This window comes from Haemaphysalis longicornis, unplaced genomic scaffold (genome assembly GCF_048455015.1).
Source record: "Haemaphysalis longicornis isolate Haplotype H1 unplaced genomic scaffold, Haemaphysalis longicornis Haplotype H1 scaffold_5, whole genome shotgun sequence".
Lineage (NCBI taxonomy): Eukaryota > Metazoa > Arthropoda > Arachnida > Ixodida > Ixodidae > Haemaphysalis > Haemaphysalis longicornis.
The window spans coordinates 43,063,626-43,089,208 of NW_027526385.1; the positions used below are offsets into that span (position 1 = coordinate 43,063,626).

Here is a 25,583-nt window from a genome sequence, read left to right on the forward strand (position 1 = left end):
GAGAGAGAGAGAGAGAGAGAGAGAGAGAGAGAGAGAGAGAGAGAGAGAGAGAGAGAGAGAGAGAGAGAGAGAGAGAGAGAGAGAGAGAAACAACTTTATTAGACACCGGCTGTTTGGGGACGTGGCCTCTCACGTCGTGTCCGAGCGGCCCTAGCCAGGGCTTACTCGTAACCCATCTGATGGGTCACTTTCAGGCCTCTGGTTATCCAGGGCCTCCGTCACCAGCTGGACGGCCAGGAGTTGAGTGTTGTAATCGCAACTCTGAGTAGCAGTTATGAACTGCGGTGGGATCCCTTTTTCTTTTGCTTCGGTTGGATGAGTTCTACAGTCCCATAGGATATGAGCCGTAGTAGCTCTTTCACTAGCACACCACTTGCACTTATCACTTGCGTACACTTTCGGACAAATGTGTCTAGCGAGCACTGGAGTAAGTAACGAGTTCGTTTGCAGTTGTCTGTAGGTCACTGCTTCTTGTCTTGTAAGTCTTGGATGTGGCGGGGGCATGGTCCTACGGCTGGATCGATACCATTCGAGGACCCCACTGTACGTGTTGATCGTTGAATCTTCGTCGGGCTCCTGTTCCGCAGATGGAGAATCCGGACATCCCGACGCGTCTCGACCGGTTAGCGCACGCGCCGCCTGGTCCGCCTCCTCATTGCGGTTGCTGTGTCCCTTGGTTGAGTGGAGAAGTCCCATGTGCGCTGGGAACCATTTTACCGTTGTGGTCACAGTTCTGGGGGGTAGGGCACCGCACAACCTCACAGCACTCTCAGACACGTTGTTGTTGAAAATTGAGGTAACGGGGTGAAGGAGAAGGTTAAAGAAAGCGTGCAAGGGCGGTCATCCTATTCTGGTAGACCACGTGCCAGGGCCGCTTACTTAGCCCGTCGGACCAGTGCAGCCTGGTCCCTGAGCTGGCCGCTGCGCAGCACGCATTCCCACTGCTCGTAGATTTGAGGGATGGGGGATTAGTGGCCTGCGCCACTATAGCTTCTGGCAGGATTGTAATTAAGAAATCAGGCGGCAACAGTTACGAAACGTTCCACTGGATAGGTTCCATGTTCTGCTTGGAACGCACGTGTACTAAGCCAACGCGGTTCTATAAACGTTGACCTAGGGCACCTCGATTCGCGCGCGTATCCGCCGTAGGGCAGCGCTGGCATCGAAGCACCCGGACTGGCGCAGTGGAACGCGGTAAATTTAAAGTGACTTAAGCAAAGCTTTAGCGTGTTTACCTTGGGAGGAGCGCGACGCAAGAGGAACAACATGAGAGGTGAGCGGGAAAGCGAAGGGACGCATTTACTTGGGAAATGTCGACAAAGACTATTGTCTTTCAACGACATTTGCAGCAAAGTAAGCAGATGCACGGCCAATTTTTTGACAGGACGCCAGCGGTCCTGCCAAGAAAGCGCTCGATTTAAACTTCGTTTAGTTTTTTTTTTTTCTTGAGAAAACCAGAAGAGTGCATGAGTGAGGATGATGTGCGGACCCGCAGATCAGCCGAGCCCGCTGGCAAGGAAGCGTTCGGCCTGCGGCGGTGGTGGCGGCGGCGAGCGGGACGGCATGCCCGTTCGCTGGGATCCACGCACCTCGGACTTGGACTCCAGCGTAGTGAGCAGCAGCAGTGGGTCGGCACCCGGGGTCCACTGCGTCTGCCAGCAGCAGGAGGGGGCAACACCGCCGACACGGAGTGCAGGAGGTCTGGACGGACGGGTGAGAGTGGGCAGCTTACCGCATTACACGATAATTCTGGTCGATAACCCTAAATCTGGTCGACTAACACCTGTCCTTCACTTCGAGTTGTTGATCAATTCGCTTTCGCGCTACTAACGACTAGCCTCCTGGTTAGCTCAGTTGGTAGAGCGACTGCTCCGGTTATGCAGTGGTCCCAGGTTCTAATCCTGGACCAGGACGAATTTTTCTTCAACTGCGAAGTTTCTTAGAAAGCTGTATAGCTTTCCTTTGTAGCCGTATGGCCGCATTTAGGTGGATCTCAAACTTTCCTTCACAGCGATAACTTAATTAGCATAAACAACAAAAAGTCGCAACTTGTCTGCTTCCATATTCCAGCTAAACATCTTCAACACGTTCCAATTAATTTGCATGCCAATGACTGTGTCCAGTGCGCATGTACACCTGTTGCACTTGTTGCTGTTGCTCTTAAGTACTTAGGTTTATCGTTTGATTTCGGTTTATTTTTAGGTTTATTATTTATGCTTCGCACCTAGATGCGGAGTGAAAACTAGTGGTGTATGAACTGAATGCGGAGCATAAACATGCGCAGTACCAACTAGTAACTGAGTGTAAACTATAGATGCGGCGTACAACCTAGATACGGCGTGTGAACATTGGAAGGGTGACAAGATTCGGAGTGTAAACTAAATGTGGAGTGTGAACATGCATGATCACAGGAGTGCAAACAGTGTTTCTGGGATCTTTACCTGAGTGGTTCTTTCGACTGCAATTACAAGCACCCACCAAGATTAATCACAGGCGACCCTGAACCGCAACTCAAATAAGACAAGGACAGGCCTGTCGTATGTCACGTTTTTCGTGTATTTTTTGTTGCGCCTCACGGGTGCCTACAATTGCTCCAGTACGTTGTTATGCCCGGAAACTAAATCCTTCGTACGCCACTAACTCGAGCACTTCGCTGCCGAGAGCACTTCGGCCCAATTAACTTTTTTTTTTCCGCGCCCTTTTTTACGCGCCTTTCTCACTTCCAGGAACGCGGTCCCGCCAAGTCCCAGAGCCCCTCCGCAGTCACTGAATGTCGGGAGAGCGGGGCCGCAAGAGACGCGGCTACCCAAGGTGGGGGCGACACGGGCTACGGGGAGACGTCGTCCTCCGAGGAGCAGGACTCGAGTTGGAGCCGGTCGAGCGCTAAAAGTTCCGTGGCTTCGTCAGCCGCCGAATCCTCATCTTCCTCCTCGCCATCGTCATCGTCATCGGGGTCGGGCGGCACCACGACCACGGCCTCCGGGGCGCTGGCGTCGGTGTCGGACGACCAGGACGACCCCGACGACACGCAGGCTGAAGACGGGGACGATGACGACGACGACGACGACGACGAGGTCGACCTGAGGTTAGCGACTAATTGAGTGCCTTTAGAAGGACTTGTTTTTGGGTGAGTTGGGGCATCTTAACGAAGAGTGTAAAGTTCTCGAACTGCTGTCGACTACAAAGAGACCAGGACACAGGTACAGGCGCAGTCTTTAGCATTTCCGTGTGTCTTGCTCTCTCTCTATATTGTTAGTAGTTAGTAAAGTTTACCCTCTTTGTTTATTATCAGAATGCTTAAAGGAGCCATGAAGAGAAAACACAAGTTTGGTTCATTCGAAAGATTGCCTCGTTAGAACCATAACGACACCACTTATAACGCAAACTTCGCTCAAATAAGCTACATAATTAAGAAAAACGGGAATGGTCATGCGACCCACCAGCTCATTTCCCGCAACAGAACCTATGCCGTCACATGGGCTAAGCTCTGCGATTGGCGGAGGCCGGCAAAAGCAAACGCATGTTAGGCAGGGCTTACAGTTTGCATAGCGAGCTAAATGCCCGTGAAACATACTGCACATTCTTTTTATGACAAAGAACGGTGGAGTAAACGGTTGAAGTTCCGAACGAACACGCAAGCGTGTGCGCCAATGCGTACGAAACAACCGCCTGGCCGAGCTCGACATCTCGCCGTCGCGCAGACGAATTTTCGGGTTCGAGGCTCTCTGACCTTGGAGGAAAAATGCCGTAAACACCGCGCATTGACGCTCGTATCTTTCTGGTCGAAGCAGAGAGCTCGCGCGAACGGCTTTCCATACACGACACCGGCCAACTGGCATAAGCGATACTGCTACTGAAGTTGAACTATTATTAACCGTAATAAAAATACGGCACATACGTACCAGTCTGTATTCGTCCGTGGCGACGGCGCTGACGAGGCAGCGGTGCCGACGGCAGGGCGTTCGTCTGTTGTGGCTATCGCGGAATGGTCGCTTTTCCGTCCACCGCGTATCCCACAACTCTTGCCGCTCGTGCACTTAGAAGCGTTGAGCGTTCAAGTGGTGTGAGGTTGTTAAATGCAAGCCCGAGCTCCTCGGCGAGAGTTTTGTTCTCCGGATCAGGCGATTCCATGACTAGGGCTGCGGGTGCACTAGGTTTTACTAGCATTTTTAAAATGGCCGCCGTCTCGGTCGACTCCCGCGTGTGGGTGCTATATGGAGTCGACATACTAAGTATCTGTTTCATGGACCGGCCCGTGTGACACCATTGCTCACGTCACCAAATGTGCAATTTTAGCGGGAGATTTAAAATTTTGGCTTAAATTGCCTTATTTCTCAGTGAATAAAGCATCATTTGCTTCCGGGAAAGCGCTTGGGGTACTATGAAACACCTAATCTTTCGAATAAAACAAACTTTTGTTTTCTCTTCATGGCTCCTTTAAGGGTGGAGCTCAACCGCATACAAAGCTATTATTAGGGACCCTTAAAGTTCATGGGTATGGCAGGTTGTTGCTCAGACATCATGGATTCAGCTGCGCAAGGAAATACACTGGGCGAAAGCGAACAACAGACTAGGCTGTGGTCCTGCCTGCTCTTCGCTTCCGACCAGTGACCTTTCTGGCGCAGTTGCAACCATGATATGGATCCCAATGCGAATGCGTAAGGGGGCCTGCAGGGGTTATATCGCCACGCGTTCCTCCCATTCCTCGTGAGGATATATGGAGCGAGTGCGTGTCGTCCTTTTTCTCAAACGCAGCCTTTCTCGCGGATCCTGTCAACGCGCATATTTTCGCAAATTTCACCCCCACCCCCCTCCGAAGCAACAGAACAGCACAATGCCCACGCAACTGGTGCCAAGTCAGCTACTTTCAGCGCAATTTCGAATTACGAGTTCTCCCCCTCCATGCATGGCCAACACGTGCATCGTTCTGAGGCCGAGACTTCTAAACACGCATCTCGCCGGTGCTGGCATATATACCTAACGAGAAAGGATGGTGCATGCGTGGTCGAGTCCCGGGCCCCGGCACAATATTCGTTTCACCTGCAGCGTTGCGGATCCATCTCCCCGAAACCGTTACTGCAGGTTTCATACGTTGCGCAAACGGCAAAAGCGGCGGCGCTCCGTCCGTTGTGAAAAATTCAGGGGACCTCCGCACACTCACTTGGCTCTGGGCGCGGCGGGGCTTTATCAGAACACGGAAGCCACAAAGGGGGTGCGCCGTTAAACATATGTGCGTGTGCGAACGGAACAAAGAACCCGAGAAAGCGTACTGTGGTACTGCGAGGTGCGCTTGGGATGTCCAAGCATTATGAATTATATTTAAAGGTCACCGAACAGAACCTACTATGCTAACTTGACTTTTGTTTGAGCTAGGATTCGAAGGGCAAATGGCGGCGCTTCCATTTTCACGGGCCCTTCAAGCTCGCCAGCTCAGGAACCTCACTTTGTAAGAAACGTTTTGATTTAAGCTTTGCCGTTGCGCGATCAATAAGGCACCTTGTCCGAGGCCGAACATACTGCGGGCGAGCGGGTTCGAGAGGAGGACTTCTTTTTTACCACGCAATGTGATGTCTTCGTAACTCGAAGCAAAAATTCTTCCTTATCTTACCGCCGGTACAGTAAGTGTGCGCATGAGTTTCGGTCTTTATTACTCGCTTTCAGATCAATGTAGACTGATATTACACTTATATTACTCTTGAAATTTCAGCAAACTGGAGGTGAAGACCCGAGCCGCACCTTTCAGCTGGCCGCCGACAACTATCCTGCAGGCTCGGATACTACAAGCCGAGGTAATAGTCCCAAGGGTTGCTTTGGCACCATTTAGAAATGAGACGGCTGAATGGTTTGAACTTTCTTCTTGAGTCGCTGCAGCGGTGCGTAAGTTTCGGTGGGCGTGCATCGCCATATTTTTCGCGAAAAAATCAAGCAAACCACTCCATGCATGCGTACTGGGTCATATTGGCTGCTCGTTTTTTTTTTTTTTCTCGTGGCCAGCGAGATGGAAGGAATAGAATTATGAGGTGCAAGGGGGCGAAAAAAACGAGAGGGGGACTCGATGCTCGATCCGAGGGCGTCGTGTTTGATGAGTGACGCGTCTCATCACTGTTGAGGGATTGGGTTACAATACACTTGCCTGCGCTTGCGCAAGACTGGGCGTATGTGGGTTTCGGCAACACTGTGTCAGCTGGCTAATGTCATTGTGAGAGTTCTAGCGCCTATTATCTTGACTCAGGCGCCATACGGGTAGCGGCAGACAGCAAGATGTTCCTGCACCCCGCGTCAACGTGCTCCTGCGGCAGCTGCGTCCGCAATGCAGTGCAGTGCAGTAGAACACGGGGAATTTCCTTGTGTCGCCCCTTGCCCTTCATAAAAACAAAGTAATCGAATAATCCAATACGCAAACTAAACATTTTAGGCTACCGGGGTCTGTACCTGAAGTCGCTCGCGTCAGTACAGCGTAGACCAAGGAATTAAACTTCCCATACTTTCTCGCATGCGTTCTCACTTAACGCAGTCAAAGAGCGGCCCATATCAACTCCCAGTCCTGCGTTCTTCCTGATTTCTTTTTCACCCCGTTCAGGAGGAGGCCGGGGAGTCAGAAGCCGATACGGAGGAGCCCGGAACGAGCGAGCAGCTCACGTCGACGGAGACCGAAGAGCAGCTGCCGTCCCTGGACGCCGAAGACGCCTCTCAAGCGACCGCAGCCAGCGACCGCACCGCCGACCACGAGGGTTTGGACGACGTCCCGGCGCAGCAACCGGAGGAAGACCCCTCCGAAGATCCCAGCCAAAGCCAATCCGAAGCCCAAGCTCAAGCCACGCACCCTGCCGAACCACCCTTACCGCCGACGCCCCAGTTCTTGAGGCCCACCATAGAGATAGACAGCAGCGATATCCTTCACAGGGCTAAGGTCAGCAGCTCAACGTATCAGTCGCTTGAATCTTCGCGAATCAATCAATCAATCAATCAATCAATCAATCAATCAATCAATCAATCAATCAATCAATCAATCAATCAATCAATCGTTATTTGGTGTCAACAACAGCACAGATACCAGGGGCACAGACAAAAAGCCCGAGAGAGGAGGCTTGACGGGGTCTGTGCTCCTCACGTAGCAATGTACAGAAAAAATATACATACACGTGAAAGGGATTAGATATAGATATAGATAGTTGAAACTTATATGAAGTATTCTTGATCAGCACATGCGCGAAGACACACTTCAGACGGAAAGCTGAGGACGCCTGTATAATAACAGGACTCCTATATAAATAACCTCTATAATAAACACATTTTGTTAACCGCCTGGGTACTTACTCGTGGAGAAAGGAAACTTCAGCTAATGTTATCTCATTTTCTCAGTCATTAACATCCATACTTTTTCACGTTAGCGAAGACTTAACGTAGAAAGAATACTGACATACCATCCAAATGTAATCCCACATATCATTCGCAAAAAATGGAACGTTTGCATGTCGATAAGTTGTTAGAATTTTGTAAGGGCTCCCAATCTGCACAACCATGGTGATTATAGCAACACTCTCAATGCAGACTCTTAACACCGGTTTCCATTCTCATGCTAGCAAAAAATATGCCATATACTGGACTCCCCTAATAGAATCTAAGGATTCACTTGCTGCCAAGAACAGGAACTGTTGATGTCTGGTGTACAGGTAAAGCTGTGCAAAGTATGGAGTAATGACACATTTTAATACGGTCAAGCCACTTGCGACTTTGCGCTACATCAAAAGAAATGACTGCTGCTACGTTACTTTCTTTTACGAGCAAAATAATAACGCAACTTGTTTTATTTCTACGGTGTCCCGTGTAGCCCGAGATTGATGAAGGCGATTTTGGCGTGGGACCTTCGTACAAGAAGATGACGGAGGCGGAGTTCGTGGCACGTCTCAGCATCCACGAAGCTGCGCGGACCGGTGACCTTCACGTCATCAAGCTGCTGCTCAAAAGCGACTCCAAAAGAATGGAGTGAGTGGCCATTCGTCCGTCTGCGTAAATTTAATTTCAGTTAGAGCAGCTGCATATTTTTTTTTTCTGGGGGTTTAAAATTAAACATCACTTCATAGAATATTTTTTTATAATGAACTTTGTATACACTAAAGCAATTTAGTCATAGCATGTTTTAGGTACAAGCCCCTTAGGGGCTCGAGCTGTCGGCGTCTAATGTCGTCGTCGTAACCGTCGTCTCACGTAGTCATGGTTCTAAAACACCGGAACACTCGTTTACGCCTCGCGCTGGAACTTAATACGTAAAAAAAAAAACACCGGAACACTCGTTTACGCGTCGCGCTGGAACGCTTCATGCTTCACAAACGCGTGCCTTTTACAGCAAGGCCGTATACCTGTACTCCCCAACGGTTTCATCTACTTCGGCAAAAATGCCAAGGCGCCAAGAATGCACTTTTACACTGCATGCTTCACCCCTCCCCAGGTTTCACGTTAGCAGAAATGGACCGGGATTTTTACATGTTTTAATGCTTCGTTCGATTGCCGCTGTAAAACAGTTCTTGATTTGGCTTTGGTGTTACCCGCTTTTCAATGCTTAATAATTTTGAGTTCCATCCAAGAGATATAGACAGAAAGGTTGATTTATTGGAGAGGTTAGCTCCAAACTAAGAACTGACAGCGAACTAGGTGGTATATATATTCAGTGCTGATTTAAACAACTTGCAATATCTGTGCAACCCACGGCTTCATTTTTTCGTGCATTAAATAGGTTGTTTTCATTTTCGCCTCAAAAGCTCAACGTTGTTGTATTTCCAACTTTCTCTGGACGCATGTGTCCGGTCCAGAACCGTCGACGAGCGAGGTTGGACGCCCATACACCTGGCCGCCGCTAATGGGCACACCGAGGTCGTTCGGGTGAGTCGACTCACGCCTGTTCGGGCATAGTTTCGTTTTAAAGACGGCCACGGAGAAGGCGAAAATGTAGGATGTGGCATCGTGAAAAAAATCAAACGTCGCTTTCCTAAACGAAAACGTAAAACAAGCGAAGCTTGATGACCAACACACAATGCACAACGACAACTGGGGCTGAGCTTCATCCAACACGCCTCATAAGTATACATCTATGTTTAATGATTCTTCTATTTATACATATAAACCTATATATATTTATTGGTAAATTAAAATTTTAATACTCGTATTTCTGAATGTAATTTAAACATTTACTGTTGCTTCTATTTATATAGCATTTTTATTTGATTCGATTTTTTGCTTTTGTAGTGTTTTTATGCTCAACAACGCATGCCCGAAATCCGTCTGCTCTTCGGGCGAACGAATCACCCGTGGCCTACCCACAGATCTACGAACGTGAATTCAGGTCATGATCATCACCAGAGCTCCTTAAGGTGAAACCCGCCGCGGTGGCTCAGTGGCTAAGGCGTTGCGCTGCTGAGCACGAGGACGCGGGTTCAATTCCCGGCCGCGGCGGCTGCTTTTCTGATGGAGGCGAAAAGCGAAAACGCCCGTGTGTACGAGATTTCGGCGCACGTTAAAGATCCCCCCAGGTGGTCGAAATTAACCCGGAGCCCTCCACTACGGCGCGCCTCATCGCCTGCGTCGCGTCGGCGCGTTAAACCCTACAATCAATCAATGAATCCTTAAGGTGGACTTTAAAGTGTGGTGTTTAACACACCCTCACACATCGCACGTTCAAGCGAGTTGGAACTTGGAAAAATAAACTCGACCCGTAACGTGAGCCATCTTAAGTGACTCGCTTATCGGTGGGTCGGCTTTGTCATACCCCGTTTTGGGCTGACTGCTAAACAGTGTAGTGGCTGCGGGACCTCCTGGACTCGTTCGATGCGGAACGCTTATGAGCGAACAGCGCGGCTTGCCGTCGGGAGGTCTGTAACCAGCGTGTACGGCGCATGCGTCGGCACGTTAAGGCTGTGCGGGAAACGTCATGACCGCACGTCCAGTGTTTACGGCGACGCCATTCAGGATGCTTACAATGTGCCTTGTCGAATCCTTCTGCGCACTCTAAACTTTTTTTCCACCCATATACTCCCTAGAGGTTCTTTTTCGCCTGTCCTCTAGTGATCCTCCATGTAGGAGTTTTTTTACTACATGGAACAGGGAGGTTTTGTTTACCTCCTCAAAACAGGGTGTTTTTAGGTGATAGAAAGGAGGTAGTTAGGGAGTGTTAAGAAATGTTAGGGAGAATTTAAGGAGATCAAAATGGAGTATTCTTTACTTCCTCAAGGCGTTTTTAAGTGATGTTTATGGACTTTTTAGGCGGTTGAATAGGAGCCTATTATGGCTCCCTTGGGAAGTACTTATGTTATTTTAGGGGCGTTTTGAGGAGGTTCAAGGGAAGCATTTACTTCTTTTGCATGGAGTTTTACGTTTTGTAGGCCTCGCGAGGGGAGTTTTTAGGAGGTTCAAGGGAAGCATATATTTCTTTTGAATGGAGTTTTGCAAAGTTGGGGCGGTTTTGTAGGCCTTCCGAAAGGAGTTTTTTCAAGGCCACAAGGGAGAGTTTCTAGTTCCCTGCGGGAGTACTGATTTCACACGGTTTTTCTCGGTTTCAGGTTTATTTCAAACGAACTTTCGCATACAAGTTTACATGGTACATGGTGTACAGAAGGAGGCTCCGAAATAAAAACTTAGGGCGACCTCCTATAAGAAAGCAAAAATGGTAAATTGCTAAAAACACGCCAGTTAGGAATGGAAGACAGCAATAGGATGCTAGTTGAACAAACCGTAGAATTAATATTACTACAAGAACTGGAAATACGCGAAAAACAAAGATAGGCGCAAACACAACCACATGGTAAGTGAAATCATTATATAATAATAGCGGATCGAGAACGCGTCAGTACTTATCAGAACTTATCAGAACGCGTCAGCACTCAGTACACAAAGTGAAAAAAATGGTTGCAGTGGTTTACAACAACAAAAAAATTTCAGTTGGTGGTGAAATGAGCGATCTGTGTGCTAGTTGAACAAACTGTAGAAACAATATTACTACAAGAACTGGAAATACGCGAAAAACATATAGGCACAAACACAACGGCATGGTAAGTGACATCATTATATAATACTAGAGGATTGAGAACGCGTGAGTACTTATCAGTACGCATCAGTACTCAGTACACAAAGTGAAAAAAATGGTTGCAGTGGTTTACAACAACAAAAAAATTTTTCAATTGGTGGTGAAATGAGCGAGAGCTGTGTAACGATTTGATATTGAAAGGTAACGAGCATTTTGTAGATGGTAAAGGCACAAGAGACAAATGATGTAGGACACAGACAGCAATGAGATGGCTATGGATAAATGAGTAATATAAAGAACGAGAAATATGCTGCGGAAAATACCAGTGCGTTTTGATAAAGACACAAATGTGCCAAGAAAAGTGACCCAGTCTGAGGGGTTAATTGCAAGGATATAGAACAGAATGGGTGGTATCGCGACAGCTTCTTCAGAGTAAGAAGAAAAAGCCATGTAATTCGTGTTTTTCCGATAATTTTAAGTTGATTCATTTGGCACCAGTTGCCAACATTATTTAGATAATTGTTTCAAGTTATATTAGTTGGTTAATATTATTGCTTCACTAAAAGATAGCTGTATTATCAGCATACAGAAGGGCCCATCAAATATCCCCTGTTCAGTAAAAAAAAGAAAACGTCAGAAACATAATACGAAATTCTTTAAACTACTATCCAATGATTACAGGATTGAAAACAAATAAAATATTGGTGAGGGTTATTGATGCGATAAAAGTTAATTAGTTCTAAATCCTTCACACGTGGTTTGGTGCTGGCAAGGTCCAAAAAGGCATGTTCCACAAACGTTAGAGCTCTGTGTGCCTTCTTGGGATATTGAATGTTGAAAACCCAGAACGATGCAAACAGACTACACAGTCCTCCCAGTAAAGATGATGCAGTCAAGACACTCTGGCCATCGATGCGGAGGCTAATTTCCCCTTTCGCGGAATGCAGGCAGGGAGTCAAAGGAACATCTACCTGAAAAAGCAAAAAAGAAAAAAAAATGACCCACATGTAAAATTCAAAACAGACACTATGGTTAAATGAACTTAATAATTCGGTACAGTAATAAAATTGTTATGCCAGGTTCCCTGCGAAGATTCAGTACTTAAATTAGGAATGCAAAGGCTTCATAAAACCAAGTGCCAGTACATTAACCATAGTGGCTTTTGCAGCAATAAAAAAGATATTACTTCTGCACAATATACTCGAGCACAACTTTAAATGGCAGTGAAGTTAAAATGCAAGTCTCTCTAGGTTGATAGATTAGCTCACGGAGAACACTATTATACCCCTCTTACACCTGGCATTTTTTTAAAAATAAGGTTGAAACTAGCAAAAACACGTTTTCACCGGAAGGGCTTAAGTGGCCTGACGCGCACAACTTCTTTCTTGGCTGCCGCTGGATGGTGCTACTCGTCCATACTTGGGGTGGCAGTACCGCTTTCCAAGGGAGCATGCGAGCTACGCATGAGAAAATCGTTCGACGCCAAAACTTGCGGGGCCTCAAAAGGCGAATGTTTTTCTTCAGTGAAGCGTAAATACTGATCACAGGTCCAATGGAGAAACATTTTGCTTAGTGGTCTCGAACGGCAAATGACAGGGAAGTTTGGGGAAGCATGAGCGATTTGACCGAAACTGGCCAAACTGCTTGGTACGTGGTAATGTTGTATTCAGTTGCTTGTATACTGCTATTAATCACCGCTGCTTCACTTGCTTCCGGTTTATCCTGATGCAAACAGCGACTGCAGTCGTGTTTGCGTCACGTTTGATGAGCATTTGAACAGCGATTTCTCTGCACTTAAGGCATCTTGGCACTAAATCAATGATGAAATGGCTATGCGGAGGTCCGACTTCCGTTTGAAACCAACTTGCTGGTTGCCTTCAATGCCCCTTTAACAACAAGTTACCCTTATGCCTCATCACTGCAACCGATTGTTCCTCCGTGTGGTGCAAAGTGTGTTACTGTGAGTATTTTCAACGTGAAACGAACCGTTTCTGTGATTTGTAGGACTGATTCTGCTATTAATTACTGCAGTGACAACAAGCTATGAAAGAAAATCCCGCCATCTCCACGAAGTGAGTGATGATGAGAGGGGCGAATCTAAAATGCTTATCAGCAGACAATGTGACGCATTAAGTGCAAGCTGCTTTCATAGTGTGTGCATTGACATTAGGATATGGCCCCCTGGCAGAATGATGCGCTGCGCGAGATTTTGCCGTACCTAAAAGTACAGGCAACTCATTTTTACGGAGTATAGGATCTGTAAAAGGGTTGCGAGTTGGGCGAGTTGGTAATTATGCATTGCGAAAAATAAACTGCGCGCAAATTAACGAGGACAAGAACACATGAAGACGGCACAAGCGCACACTCGCAACTAGTTTATTATTGCACAATTCAAAACTTTATATGCCCAAGCGCCCAATTGCCGCGCCCCCAATGCGTCACATTCTCGGCGCACTCAGCCGAAAATACTAAAAAACCGTAACAACAAAACCACAAAACGAACTTTGAGGCGCACGAAAGGCGAAAAATCAGCAAAGATAACCGCATCATACATGGATTAAGACCCCCCTCCCACCCCCACCACGCATTCCCAGAAGAAGCACCGAAATAGCGCTCAATGTGCGTCTAAATATGCGACTTCTCGATTAAGCAGGGCGATAGAGGGATGACTGATACATTCGGAACCAGCTTTTCTGATGTGGCTGGCTTCTACAATTTCTCGCGTTTGCTGGTTCTTATGTCGCAAAAGGATGGCTGCACGTGCGCTCAAACACAGGGACACAATCAGGTCTGCATGCGCGGCAATGAGAAGATAAGTGGCTCAGGTCACGTTGAAAAATGAAAAAAAATATACGGTACTTTTAGACGTCGTACGCTGAGTTTGTGACAACGTACCCGTGTACGGCTCTGTTCTGAAGTTCGGAGAAATGCAGGCGGGTTGTGTTATATTTATCGTCTTGCATTACGCTTTCTTTTATATATTAGCGCCCTCTTTCCCGATCTCTCTACCTTCCTTCCCGCTTCCGTCTGACTGCGCTGATTTTCGCCAGCACGAAGTAACCGTCACGTTGCTTTGAAACGACGCCGCGCGCGACAAACGATTTTATCTCGAATGCCCTGTTACAAACCGGCCTACAAAAGAATGCGAATGCGTACCCCAAAACCCACAAACAAGTAAAATAATACGAGTGTGCGGTTTTTTCTTTGCCCGTGCGTGTACGTGCTGTGAGCGGCACGGGTACCCGGGTACTTCGCTGTTAACCCTATCCAAACGTTTGACAAACGCATCGACTGATGAAAGACCACTTACCAGCGAGCTGTCCACACCTGTCGCCGTATCCAAATGCTGTTTGCGGCCGTTCCTCGTGTGACAGGGGCACATGAAAATCTTTCCACCAAATGGCACTACTAGTCCTTCACAAATAAGAAAAAACGACGGCCCAAGGCGAGGCTTGAAGCTCCGGCCGCGCCGAGTCACCGGCCGCGTTGCCAGCGCTGCGTTGATAGCACAGCCACAGAGGTTGTTTACATCCGGGCAGCCAGTCGTGCCGCCAGGGCAAGTTGAGTCGCTGCAGTCGGGTGCGTTGGCGCGCTGGCACGAGAATTTAAATCGTCTATGTATGCGCAAGCAAGCGAAGCAGATGAACATTGCAATTGTTTGCAACGGCGAGAACTGCCTCTTCGTTAGCAGCAGAGTTTGACAACACCTATCGCCAAAATAAACAGATTGAGACAACACGGCCGCGCTCTCTGCCTGTGATCGCGATGGTTGAAGCATCTATACGGGTATACGTACGGTATTGGTTTTGTAGCTGCGTGCAACCGTCGCGTCCTGCTTACTCGTTCTAATTAGCATTAGGCCACGGTTGAAGTGCTGGTGCACGGAGACAACAGAAGACTAACATGGCGACCGCCCGCTTGAGATGATTACCTCAGATAGGGCGTTTATTGTGGACGTGGTAGTATACAAAGAACGGAACGCCATCTCACAAATGGTGTTAAGTCGTTCTAAATCCTCCCTTTTGCTACCCGGATGGGCAACGGTACTATCATGGAGGTTCGTCCACTTCTTTAGATCATGCCTAGGGAGTACATTTTTTGCTATAGGTACTTTTCAGGGCACATTACTTGATTAAAACTCCATTTCCGGCTAGTTTGCGTTTACAGTGCGTGTCGGGTAAGAGTTGAATAAGGTTCCCGTGTACGAGTCTGTAACGCTGACTTCATTTGTTTGGCCTCCTCCGCTGCACAGTTCTTGGCGATGGAAGGCGCGGACGTGGCTGCCCTCGACCCAACCAGCTACACAGCCATGCACCTGGCCGCCATGAACGGCCACAACGGTTGTCTCGAGGTACGGCCCACACCTCCCGGGGATCCGTCCCACGGGTCTTCAGAGAGACTCTTATAACGGAAAACACGGGATATTGCCGGGATACTGCCGTTACAAATATGCAACATCTTGTTGCATATTTTTAATTCCCAAAATTCTATACTAAATATGAAAAAAACTCGATCGTAACTGCATGTGGGATATATGATTATTCTTGGACACTTCTAAGAATAAATGGTTAAAATGGTTTAGTCTTAGATTAAAATGGTTTAGTCCGAGTGCAGATCGGCGAGTCGCTTCAACAAACAAATCAAGGATCACAAATTATTCATAACTTTAAACTAAGCATTCCTTATTCCGCAGGAAGCATATCGCTTCCATTTAGTGGAGAATCGCTGTGCGCTCCGTTGTCGTCAGTGGTTCACCTTTGTCACGAGTGGGGTTGATGGCTGCGTTGGGGCTTGCCAGCTTAATGGTAGCGAGAAAAAGAGAAAAAACGGCAGATACGCAGCGGGTTTTCGCGTGTACACTTGCCGCATCTATAGTGTTACCGTTTATCTGACGAACCCCAACGAATCATGAACTAAATTCGCGGTCGCCCCACTCACCTAAATTATTTTGGGCCAATAGAAGGTCTCTCTCTCTCTCTCTCTCTCTCTATATATATATATATATATATATATATATATATATATATATATATCAAGGTTGCAGTCGTCATTGCCAGTGCTATTCGGCTGTTTCCGAAATATTTAATAGTGCCGAATGACGTTTGTTTGTCATGTTTCTTTGATACAGTGATAAATAGGCGAAAATATAAGTCGAGAAAAAATCCGCCGTTTTGCCCGGGAGCGGGAGTCGAACCCACATCTCCGCATAACGCGTGCGGTGCGTTAACCAATTACGCTACCCCGCAGCGGCTCCTCTCTCGACTTTACAGGGGGTTGGTTAACGCACCGCACGCGTTATGCGGAAATGTGGGTTCGACTCCCGCTCCCGGGCAAAACGGCGGATTTTTTCTCGACTTATAGTTTCGCCTATTTATCACTGTATCAAAGAAACATGACAAACAAACGTCATTCGGCACTATTAAATATTTCGGAAACAGCCGAATAGCACTGGCAATGACGACTGCAACCTTGATATGTGTCCTCACTGAGTCCCTCGTCCCGTATCTTTCTGTTCTATATATATATATATATATATATATATATATATATATATATATATATATATATATATATATGTGTGTGTGTGTGTGTGTGTGTGTGTGTGTGTGTGCGTGTGCGTGTGTGTGTGTGTGTGTGTGTGTGTGTGTGTGTGTGTGTGTGTGTGTGTGTGTGTGTGTGTGTGTGTGTGTGTGTGTGTGTGTGTGTGTGTGTGTGTGTGTGTGTGTGTGTGTGTGTGGCGAATCAGAATAGGAAATGAGGGGTTCCGCGTCCCACTCGCCTTCGTTCCTACTCATGCGTCGGAGTCTCAGAGGGCGCGTAAGAATTGCTTCCCATAAACAGTCCTGAATAGCTGAAATTCGCTACTGTTGCCGGTAACAGTCAGATATGCGGGGTGTGTATGCGAAGCATGCACTGCTTTGCATGTGGTTTGATAGACACCGATTGATCGTCGATGACTTCCTCGCTATCTAAACGGGGGCTCATTGACGACGATACACAGAGCATTCTTGGCGTGCGTTAAAATTAACCGATCATCTGTTGCCGCACTTCGCCATCGGTGATTACCATCGATGTTTTGCGATGATCGCTGCGTGGATTCTAACATGTATACGACCTTAAAATGGCTCCTGGACACTCCCGTTGTGCTACATGCTAACGCTGTCCTCGTGTCTAAACTTTAATGAAAAGCTTTGAACAAGGAATACATACATCTATTACGAAATAAACTATGATAGATGTGACGGTGACGAAGTTCAATAGTAGTGTGCGGGACTCTCTGCAGGTGCTGCTGAAGATGGGGGCTGACGTGGACAACATCACTGCCGATGGTTTCACGCCACTGCACCTGGCGGCGCTCAAGTAAGCGAACACGACATCCACAGTAACACTTGCCAGGTCGTGTCCGTCTACCTATGAAGTGTCTACGGCAACTTTGTTTTAGGTGCGGAGTACCTTAGGACCGCACAATGACCGTCCGCGTCCTTGCGCATAGCATTTACTATAGCAAAAAATCACACAGGCACCGGCAGGATTCCAGTCTGTGTCCTGTAGACCAGACAGAGTTAGTGTCAGTCGTCTTACCCATTGGGCTACGACCGTTTTTTTTTTTACTTGATTGCCGGGTTTCATCATCAACAAAAACAAAAAGGCATAAACAACAAGGGTAAAACCGCTCACGCTATGGTCGCTAGCGTATCTCAATTAAAAACGCGGCATGTTCAATACTTTTTCCACCTCCAGAAGCCAGTCCGGTATACACACGGCTGGACCTTCCACACTTCTACGATCCTTCTGACGTTCTCGCAGAAGTACTGCCTCGCTGGCCTGGCATCGATATCACTGTTGCGGAAAGCCATGCGAGACCTCCAATCGGGTTACGACCGTGAGTTAGTACCCGAGAGTCAAACGGCTTACTCCGTCACCTGTAACGGTGCGAAGTAACTTAGGACCTCCCAATGTCCGCCCCCGTCCATCCGTGTGCACACAATGTGCACCATAAGCAGGATACCAATAAGCAGGATATCACTCAAATTTCTATGTTATTGGCGGCGTATTGCTCAGCCGTAATTAGTTGACACAAGCGACAAAAACAGTTTGTTATTAGCACTAGTCACCAGTAATGGTTACGAAAGAAGTTTTTTTTTAAGTTTCTTAGTCAGATCTAGGGATTCAGTTCCATAAGATGAAACCTCTGGTAGGAACTGGTAGTCTGTATCCTTCTTGTATATGCTGCTCATCGTTTGAGTGTTCTTCCAAAAGGCATCCCGTGACATCTCTACGCCTGGTTTTCTTTTTTTTCTTTTGTGGACTTTGAATCAGCATGGACAGCTTGACCGAGAAATTATCGGATGATATTAATTATTTTACTTTTTATTCAGACCCCCACTTACAGCATTACAGTAAAAGGACATAAGCAAAAAATATGCAATGCCAGCAAAAGAACGGCTAAATAAACGTGCAGTGCACAATCTGCACTAACGCGCGCTTGCACACATTTTCATAATGCCTTTACAAACGCTTTCTTATGAACAATTCTCACCCTTAGGTAGGGCGTTACACTCCTCAGTATTTCTGAAAAAAACTGTGGTTGATTTGGTTGATTCATCTGTCATAGGAATCGCTCAAACACGAAAGTGAAACGTGCAGCTATATCTGCAGCTGAGGATGGTCTGCGGGTCGGCGGCTGTCTTGTGGGTGTGCTTGGCCAGCGACGTCTTGCTGGTGGATCGCTTCGGCAAAGGTGTACTGGCGTCATTTCAGTGACGGATATGACGTCAGTGAAATCTTGGGGTACCACGGCATAAAACACTTTCGTGTTAAAATATAAAACCCGAAAACGAACGAACGACCCTTAAGAATAACGTACTGATGATGATGATGATGATTGATATTGGTTTCCCCTTTGAAGCGGGGTGATCTTACCAAAAAGGACTAATATAACCATGTTTTACACTCTTGGTTTAATACTAGCGCTGCTTAGGGCAGGCACTAAAGCTTATTAGGCCCGAAATACTTTATTTTCCCTGTTACAGGTGGTAACTGTCCTAGGCAAAATTCCCCTCTCTGCTTTTCGTCCACCAGCATTCTAATCTTCTTTTTGTCCCCTCGACAGCCTTGAAGTTAACTTCCTCTCTGATACCCTTAAATCCTAGGGCTTCTGGAAGCCCAATATTCCCTTCATGTAGATTTGGATGGATACCCTCACATTCTAACACTAACTGCCGCATAGTTTCTGTTTCTTTTCCGCAGACCACACATCACATACCCCATCATTTTGTGAATACTTCCCCACAAAGCTCTTAGTTCGCAGGCAACCTGCTTTAGCCTCAAAAAGCAAAGCACTGCCCTGGGAATTATCGTAGAAATTTTCCTTTCTGATGCTCAATTTCTCAGCCCTGTACATCTCTAACGACGTTTTAGCTTCCATTTTTTCCCTCCATTTATTCGTTTCAATCTGCCTTGCCTCTTTTTTGGTTACCTTGGCTGTTTTGGATTCTTCACTGTTCTTTCTGTATTTCATCGTTAGCCTTCTAGTCTTTCTTAACCACTGCGTGTCCACGCTTTTCAAGTATAGGTACCTAAAAACCTTAGCTGCCCACCTTCGTTGATTCATTGCCCTCAACCTCATCTCAAAGCATATTTTACTCTGAGCTTCTCTAACTTCAAACGACGCCCAGCTCATATCTCCCTGAACTGCTTCGTTAGTTGTTTTTCCATGCGCGCCTAAGGCCAAACGTCCTACCGTTCTCTGGATTACTTCAAGGCCTGATACAAGGTCTGATTTTAAGCAGAGTACAGCATTCGCAAACGTGAGACCCGGAACCATTACTCCTTTCCACATTCCTCTTACTACTTCATATTTGTTATACCCCCACAGAGCTCTATGCTTCATTATAGCTGCGTTTCGCTTTCCCTTAACCTTAAGTTGCTCCTCGTGAGTTCTTAAGTAGTTATCCCCTTCGTTTATCCACACTCCCAAATATTTATATTCCTTCACTACAGGTAATTCGCCTTACTCTTTAGTAGTAAAGGTTGCTTCCCCGCAAAAAGACCCTGTGTGCCGCAAGAAGACCCTTTACAGGCCGCTTGCTTCGTTGTACTGGCGTCATTTCCGTGACGGATATGACATCAGTGAAATCGTGGCGTATCCGGGAATAAAACAATTTCGTGTTAAAAAGAACTAAACAAATTACTTTTACTCCCATATTACCATATTTTATGATTGTGGTCCAGTCGCTGCGACATGTAATGTGTGATTCTTGGGGCTTGACACGCCAACGCAACACCCGGACTATGAGTTTCGCCTTAGTGCAGGGCTCCTGTTTGATTTCGACCACCTAGTGGTCCTTGACGTGCGCCGGAATCCCAACACACATGCGTTTTCCTTTTCACTTCCATCACATCGAACACGCGACCTTGGGCTCAACAGCAGAACGCATTGGCCCCTGAGCCACCGCAGGAGGGGGAGGCGTTGGACGAGGTAAAAACTGTAAAAGCAAGTGCCTGTCACGAGGGGTATCCTAACTTGGCTGTGGAAAAAATTACAGCACTACAGTAAATGTTACAGAAGGATGGAGGAAAGGCAGGAATGTTAGCCACGCCATTGCCTAGTCTGCTATCCTACTCGTAGGGAAGGGGAACAATGGGAAAAAAGATGACAGAAAAAGAAGGAGAAAGGCAAGGAAAGATCGTCAAGTGATGTGCCTAGCATTAGGACACAATAGACAAAGGAATTCAGTGTGTTGATAGAGAGTAGTCTTTTGTGCTACAGTCTTCTGTACAAATCCATCGTTTTTAGGAGATTGCAAGATATTACAGAGAGATTACATTGCGCGCCCTATCTACCGAACCCTCTCTACGCAGCAACTACGCGGACTGCGTGCGCACACTGCTCTCGTGGGGCGCCAACCTGGCCGTGGAGGACGCCCTGGGCCGGACGGTACAGGACATGGTGGAGGAGTACGCCCTGGACGACGTTTCCGCTCTCCTCTCGGGCCTCTGGACGCACATCGACAAGTACACGCAGTCTCGCAAACAGTCAGTCCCTCCCCGCACACCTCTCTGTCTCACCTCTTCCTCCAGCTCTTTGTCTGCATGCAATGTTATAGCGCATTGGTTCTAAAAGGAAGGTTCGCGAACCCCCGTGCTCCACGAGGCCATTTCAGGATTCCGCAAAGCATTCCCCTTAACTGACTCTCTCTCCCTCTTTCCTCCACCTCCTTTTTTTTACCAAACCTTGCTGCCATTGCAAAGATGTGTCTTCGCTGCATGACATGTGTACATTCATTTTTTCTCCGCGCAGCACGTCCTCTAGCGTCGGCCTTTTTAAAACATGCCGGCTAGGCAAAAAGACAGACACACAAAAAGAAGCGTCTTAGTATTTGGGCAAGTTTCAGCTGCAAGAGCAAATCGTTTGACGTCATGACATGAACCAGCATAAGCGTCTGCCTCAAAACAAGGAGAGTTAATATGTGCGACCACCTTCAGCTGCAAGAGGACATTGTTTGACAACATGACATGAATTAGCATATCTACCTCAAAACGCGGACAGTTAATATGTGCGGCCACTTTCAGCTGCAAGAGCAAATTGTTTGACGACTTGATATGAATCAGCATAAGCATCTACCTGAAAACGCAGGCAGTTAATATGTGCGGCCACTTTCAGCTGCAACAGAAAATGGTTTGAAAACATGACAAGAATCAGCATAAGCATACGCCTCAAAACACGGACACTTATAATGTCCGGCCACTTTCAGCTGCAAGAGCAAAGACGACATAACATGAATCAGCATAAGCATGTACCTAAAAACAGGGACTGTTAATATGTGCGGCCACTTTCAGCTGCAAGATCAAATTGTTTGATGACATGACATGAATCAGCATAAACATCTACCTCCAACCGCGGACAGTTAATATGTGCGGCCACCTTCAACTGCAAGACCAAATTGTTTGACGACATGACATGAATCAGCATAAGCATCTACCTGAAAACGCGGACAGTTAATATGTGCAGCCACTTTCAGCTGCAAGATCAAATTGTTTGATGACATGACATGAATCAGCATAAGCACCTACCTCGAAACGCGGACAGTTAATATGTGCGGCCACTTTCAGCTGCAAGAGCAAATTGTTTGACGACATGACATGAATCAGCATAAACATCTACCTCGAAACGCGGTCAGTTAATGTGTGCGGTCACTTTCAGCTGCAAGAGCGAATTGTTTCACGACATGAAATGAATCAGCATAAGCACCTACCTCGAAACGCGGACAGTTAATATGTGCGGCCACTTTCAGCTGCAAGATCAAATTTTTTGATGACATGACATGAATCAGCATAAACATCTACCTCCAAACGCGGACAGTTAATATGTGCGGCCACTTTCAGCTGCAAGAGCAAATTGTTTGACGACATGACATGAATCAGCATAAGCATCTACTTAAAAACGCGGACAGTTAATATGTGCGTCCTCTTTCAGCTGCAAGAGCAAATTGTTTGATGACATGACATGAATCAGCATAAACATCTACCTCCAACCGCGGACAGTTAATATGTGCGGCCACTTTCAGCTGCAAGAGCAAATTGTTTGACGACATGACATGAATCAGCATAAGCATCTACCTGAAAACGCGGACAGTTAATATGTGCAGCCACTTTCAGCTGCAAGATCAAATTCTTTGATGACATGACATGAATCAGCATAAACATCTACCTCGAAACGCGGTCAGTTAATGTGTGCGGCCACTTTCAGCTGCAAGAGCGAATTGTTTCACGACATGAAATGAATCAGCATAAGCACCTACCTCGAAACGCGGACAGTTAATATGTGCGGCCACTTTCAGCTGCAAGAGCAAATTGTTTGATGACATGACATGAATCAGCATAAACATCTACCTCCAACCGCGGACAGTTAATATGTGCGGCCACTTTCAGCTGCGAGAGCAAATTGTTTGACGACATGACATGAATCAGCATAAGCATCTACCTGAAAACGCGGACAGTTAATATGTGCAGCCACTTTCAGCTGCAAGATCAAATTGTTTGATGACATGACATGAATCAGCATAAACATATACCTCCAACCACGGACAGTTAATATGTGCGGCCACTTTCAGCTGCAAGAGCAAATTGTTTGACGACATGACATGAATCAGCATAAGCATCTACCTAAAAACGCGGACAGTTAATATGTGCGTCCTCTTTCAGCTGCAAGAGCAAATTGTTTGACGACATGACATGAATCAGCATAAGCATCTACCTGAAAACGCGGACAGTTAATGTGTGCGGCCACTTTCAGCTGCAAGAGCGAATTGTTTCACGACATAAAATGAATCAGCATAAGCACCTACCTCGAAACGCGGACAGTTAATATGTGCGGCCACTTTCAGCTGCAAGAGCAAATTGTTTGACGACATGACATGAATCAGCATAAGCATCTACCTAAAAACGCGGACAGTTAATATGTGCGTCCTCTTTCAGCTGCAAGAGCAAATTGTTTGATGACATGACATGAATCAGCATAAACATCTACCTCCAACCGCGGACAGTTAATATGTGCGGCCACTTTCAGCTGCAAGAGCAAATTGTTTGACGACATGACTTGAATCAGCATAAGCATCTACCTGAAAACGCGGACAGTTAATATGTGCAGCCACTTTCAGCTGCAAGATCAAATTGTTTGATGACATGACATGAATCAGCATAAACATCTACCTCCAACCACGGACAGTAAATATGTGCGGCCACTTTCAGCTGCAAGAGCAAATTGTTTGACGACATGACATGAATCAGCATAAGCATCTACCTAAAAACGCGGACAGTTAATATGTGCGGCCACTTTCAGCTGCAAGAGCAAATTGTTTGACGACATGACATGAATCAGCATAAGCATCTACCTGAAAACGCGGACAGTTAATATGTGCAGCCACTTTCAGCTGCAAGATCAAATTGTTTGACGACATGACATGAATCAGCATAAACATCTACCTCCAACCGCGGACAGTTAATATGTGCGGCCACTTTCAGCTCCAAGAGCAAATTGTTTGACGACATGACATGAATCAGCATAAGCATCTACCTGAAAACGCGGACAGTTAATATGTGCGTCCTCTTTCAGCTGCAAGAGCAAATTGTTCGACAGCATAACATGAATCAGCTTTAAATTTACCTCAAAAGGCGGACAGTGAACATGTGTAGACGACTTTAATGGGATGTGAAAATAGTTTGATGTAATGACACAGATCGACAACGTTCATCGTGGGGCCTTCCATCTGCAATCTCAAGAGGATTCCCCAACACACTCGTTGTTGAGAACCACTGCAATAGAGTTTTGAGACGTAGACGCAGGCTATCACGACAGTAAATGTATGTATGTATGTATGTATGTATGTATGTATGTATGTATGTATGTATGTATGTATGTATGTATGTACGTATGTATGCATGTATGTGTGCATGCATGCATGTATGTGTGCATGCATGTATGTATGTGTGCATGCATGTATGTATGTATGTATGTATGTATGTATGTATGTATGTATGTATGTATGTATGTATGTATGTATGTACGCAGGCTCTGCGTACGTGTCTTGGTTTGCCGCGTTGTGCATCAACAGTGGGCACCATTTGCATCGCTCAGGCACACCCAATAGCAACGTACGTGGCTACTGAAACTCTACGCCTGTACATCAGGCTCCTCACGAGGCTGCCTTCTCACCATCTGGCGCAGCTTCCTCAGAATAGACCACGATCTACTTTTTCAGCCATCACAACGCACGGGGCTAGAATCCCTTCAAGGTACGCCCCTGCGGCAACACCGTCCTCCCCGTTGTGGTGCCTGGCACAAGCTGAGATTCGTCTCAGTGTTCCGGGAATTGGAAAAAAATCAGACTTGCCACCATTGGCCCTTCAACAGCTTACGATGCTGTTACTGCATGAACGGTACAACGACCGGAAACATGTGTACACAGATGGCTCAGTAACGTCATCCAGATCGGCAGGTGCGGTGGTTGTGCCAACATATTTTGCCACAACTCGATTCCGTGTTAGCCATACCAGGAGCTCGACAGCTACAGAACTTGCAGCCATTCGTGAGGCTCTTGATCATGTCATCGGAGCTACTCAAAATTGGCGATCTTCTCTGATTCCAAGGCTGCCTTACAGAGCTTACGTGCAGCCCTGCGCTACGGCCCCTTTCACCAACTGGTGACGGAGATAAGAGAAAAATTCCATCAAGCCATCGCAGCCGGCCATGAAGTAATATTCCAGTGGCTTCCAGGTCATTGCGAAGTCATCGGTAACGTATTGGCGGATGAAGCTGCCCGTACAGGCCATGAGAGCGACCGCACCATTCTGCTTCCGCTTTCAAGGACCGATGCCGCCAGCACGCTTCGCTCTTTTGCACGCAGGATTACCATGCAGCAATGGAACACACCAGACTTCTCGAATCCCCGTCTGTATATTCAGGATCCTCTTCTTCGGCGCTGTATTCCGTATGGGCTGTCTCGACCACAGTCAACTTTGTAGACTGTGGTTGGGAGTAGCCTTCGCGAAAGCCTACTCCTTC

The 25,583-nt window shown here is 46.9% G+C and overlaps 1 protein-coding gene across 1 annotated transcript in view; it reads left to right on the forward strand.

Moving 5' to 3' along the window:
* Positions 1-25,583, forward strand: part of LOC144139657 (uncharacterized) — a 164,973-nt gene that overhangs the window by 130,680 nt on the left and 8,710 nt on the right. Inside the window, exons 7-15 of the mRNA XM_077671950.1 lie at positions 1,496-1,713; positions 2,727-3,085; positions 5,708-5,789; positions 6,581-6,910; positions 7,832-7,986; positions 8,811-8,880; positions 15,270-15,368; positions 17,301-17,377; positions 20,882-21,055. Coding sequence (XP_077528076.1) covers positions 1,496-1,713; positions 2,727-3,085; positions 5,708-5,789; positions 6,581-6,910; positions 7,832-7,986; positions 8,811-8,880; positions 15,270-15,368; positions 17,301-17,377; positions 20,882-21,055 — 1,564 coding nt within the window. The remainder of the gene's footprint in view (positions 1-1,495; positions 1,714-2,726; positions 3,086-5,707; positions 5,790-6,580; positions 6,911-7,831; positions 7,987-8,810; positions 8,881-15,269; positions 15,369-17,300; positions 17,378-20,881; positions 21,056-25,583) is intronic.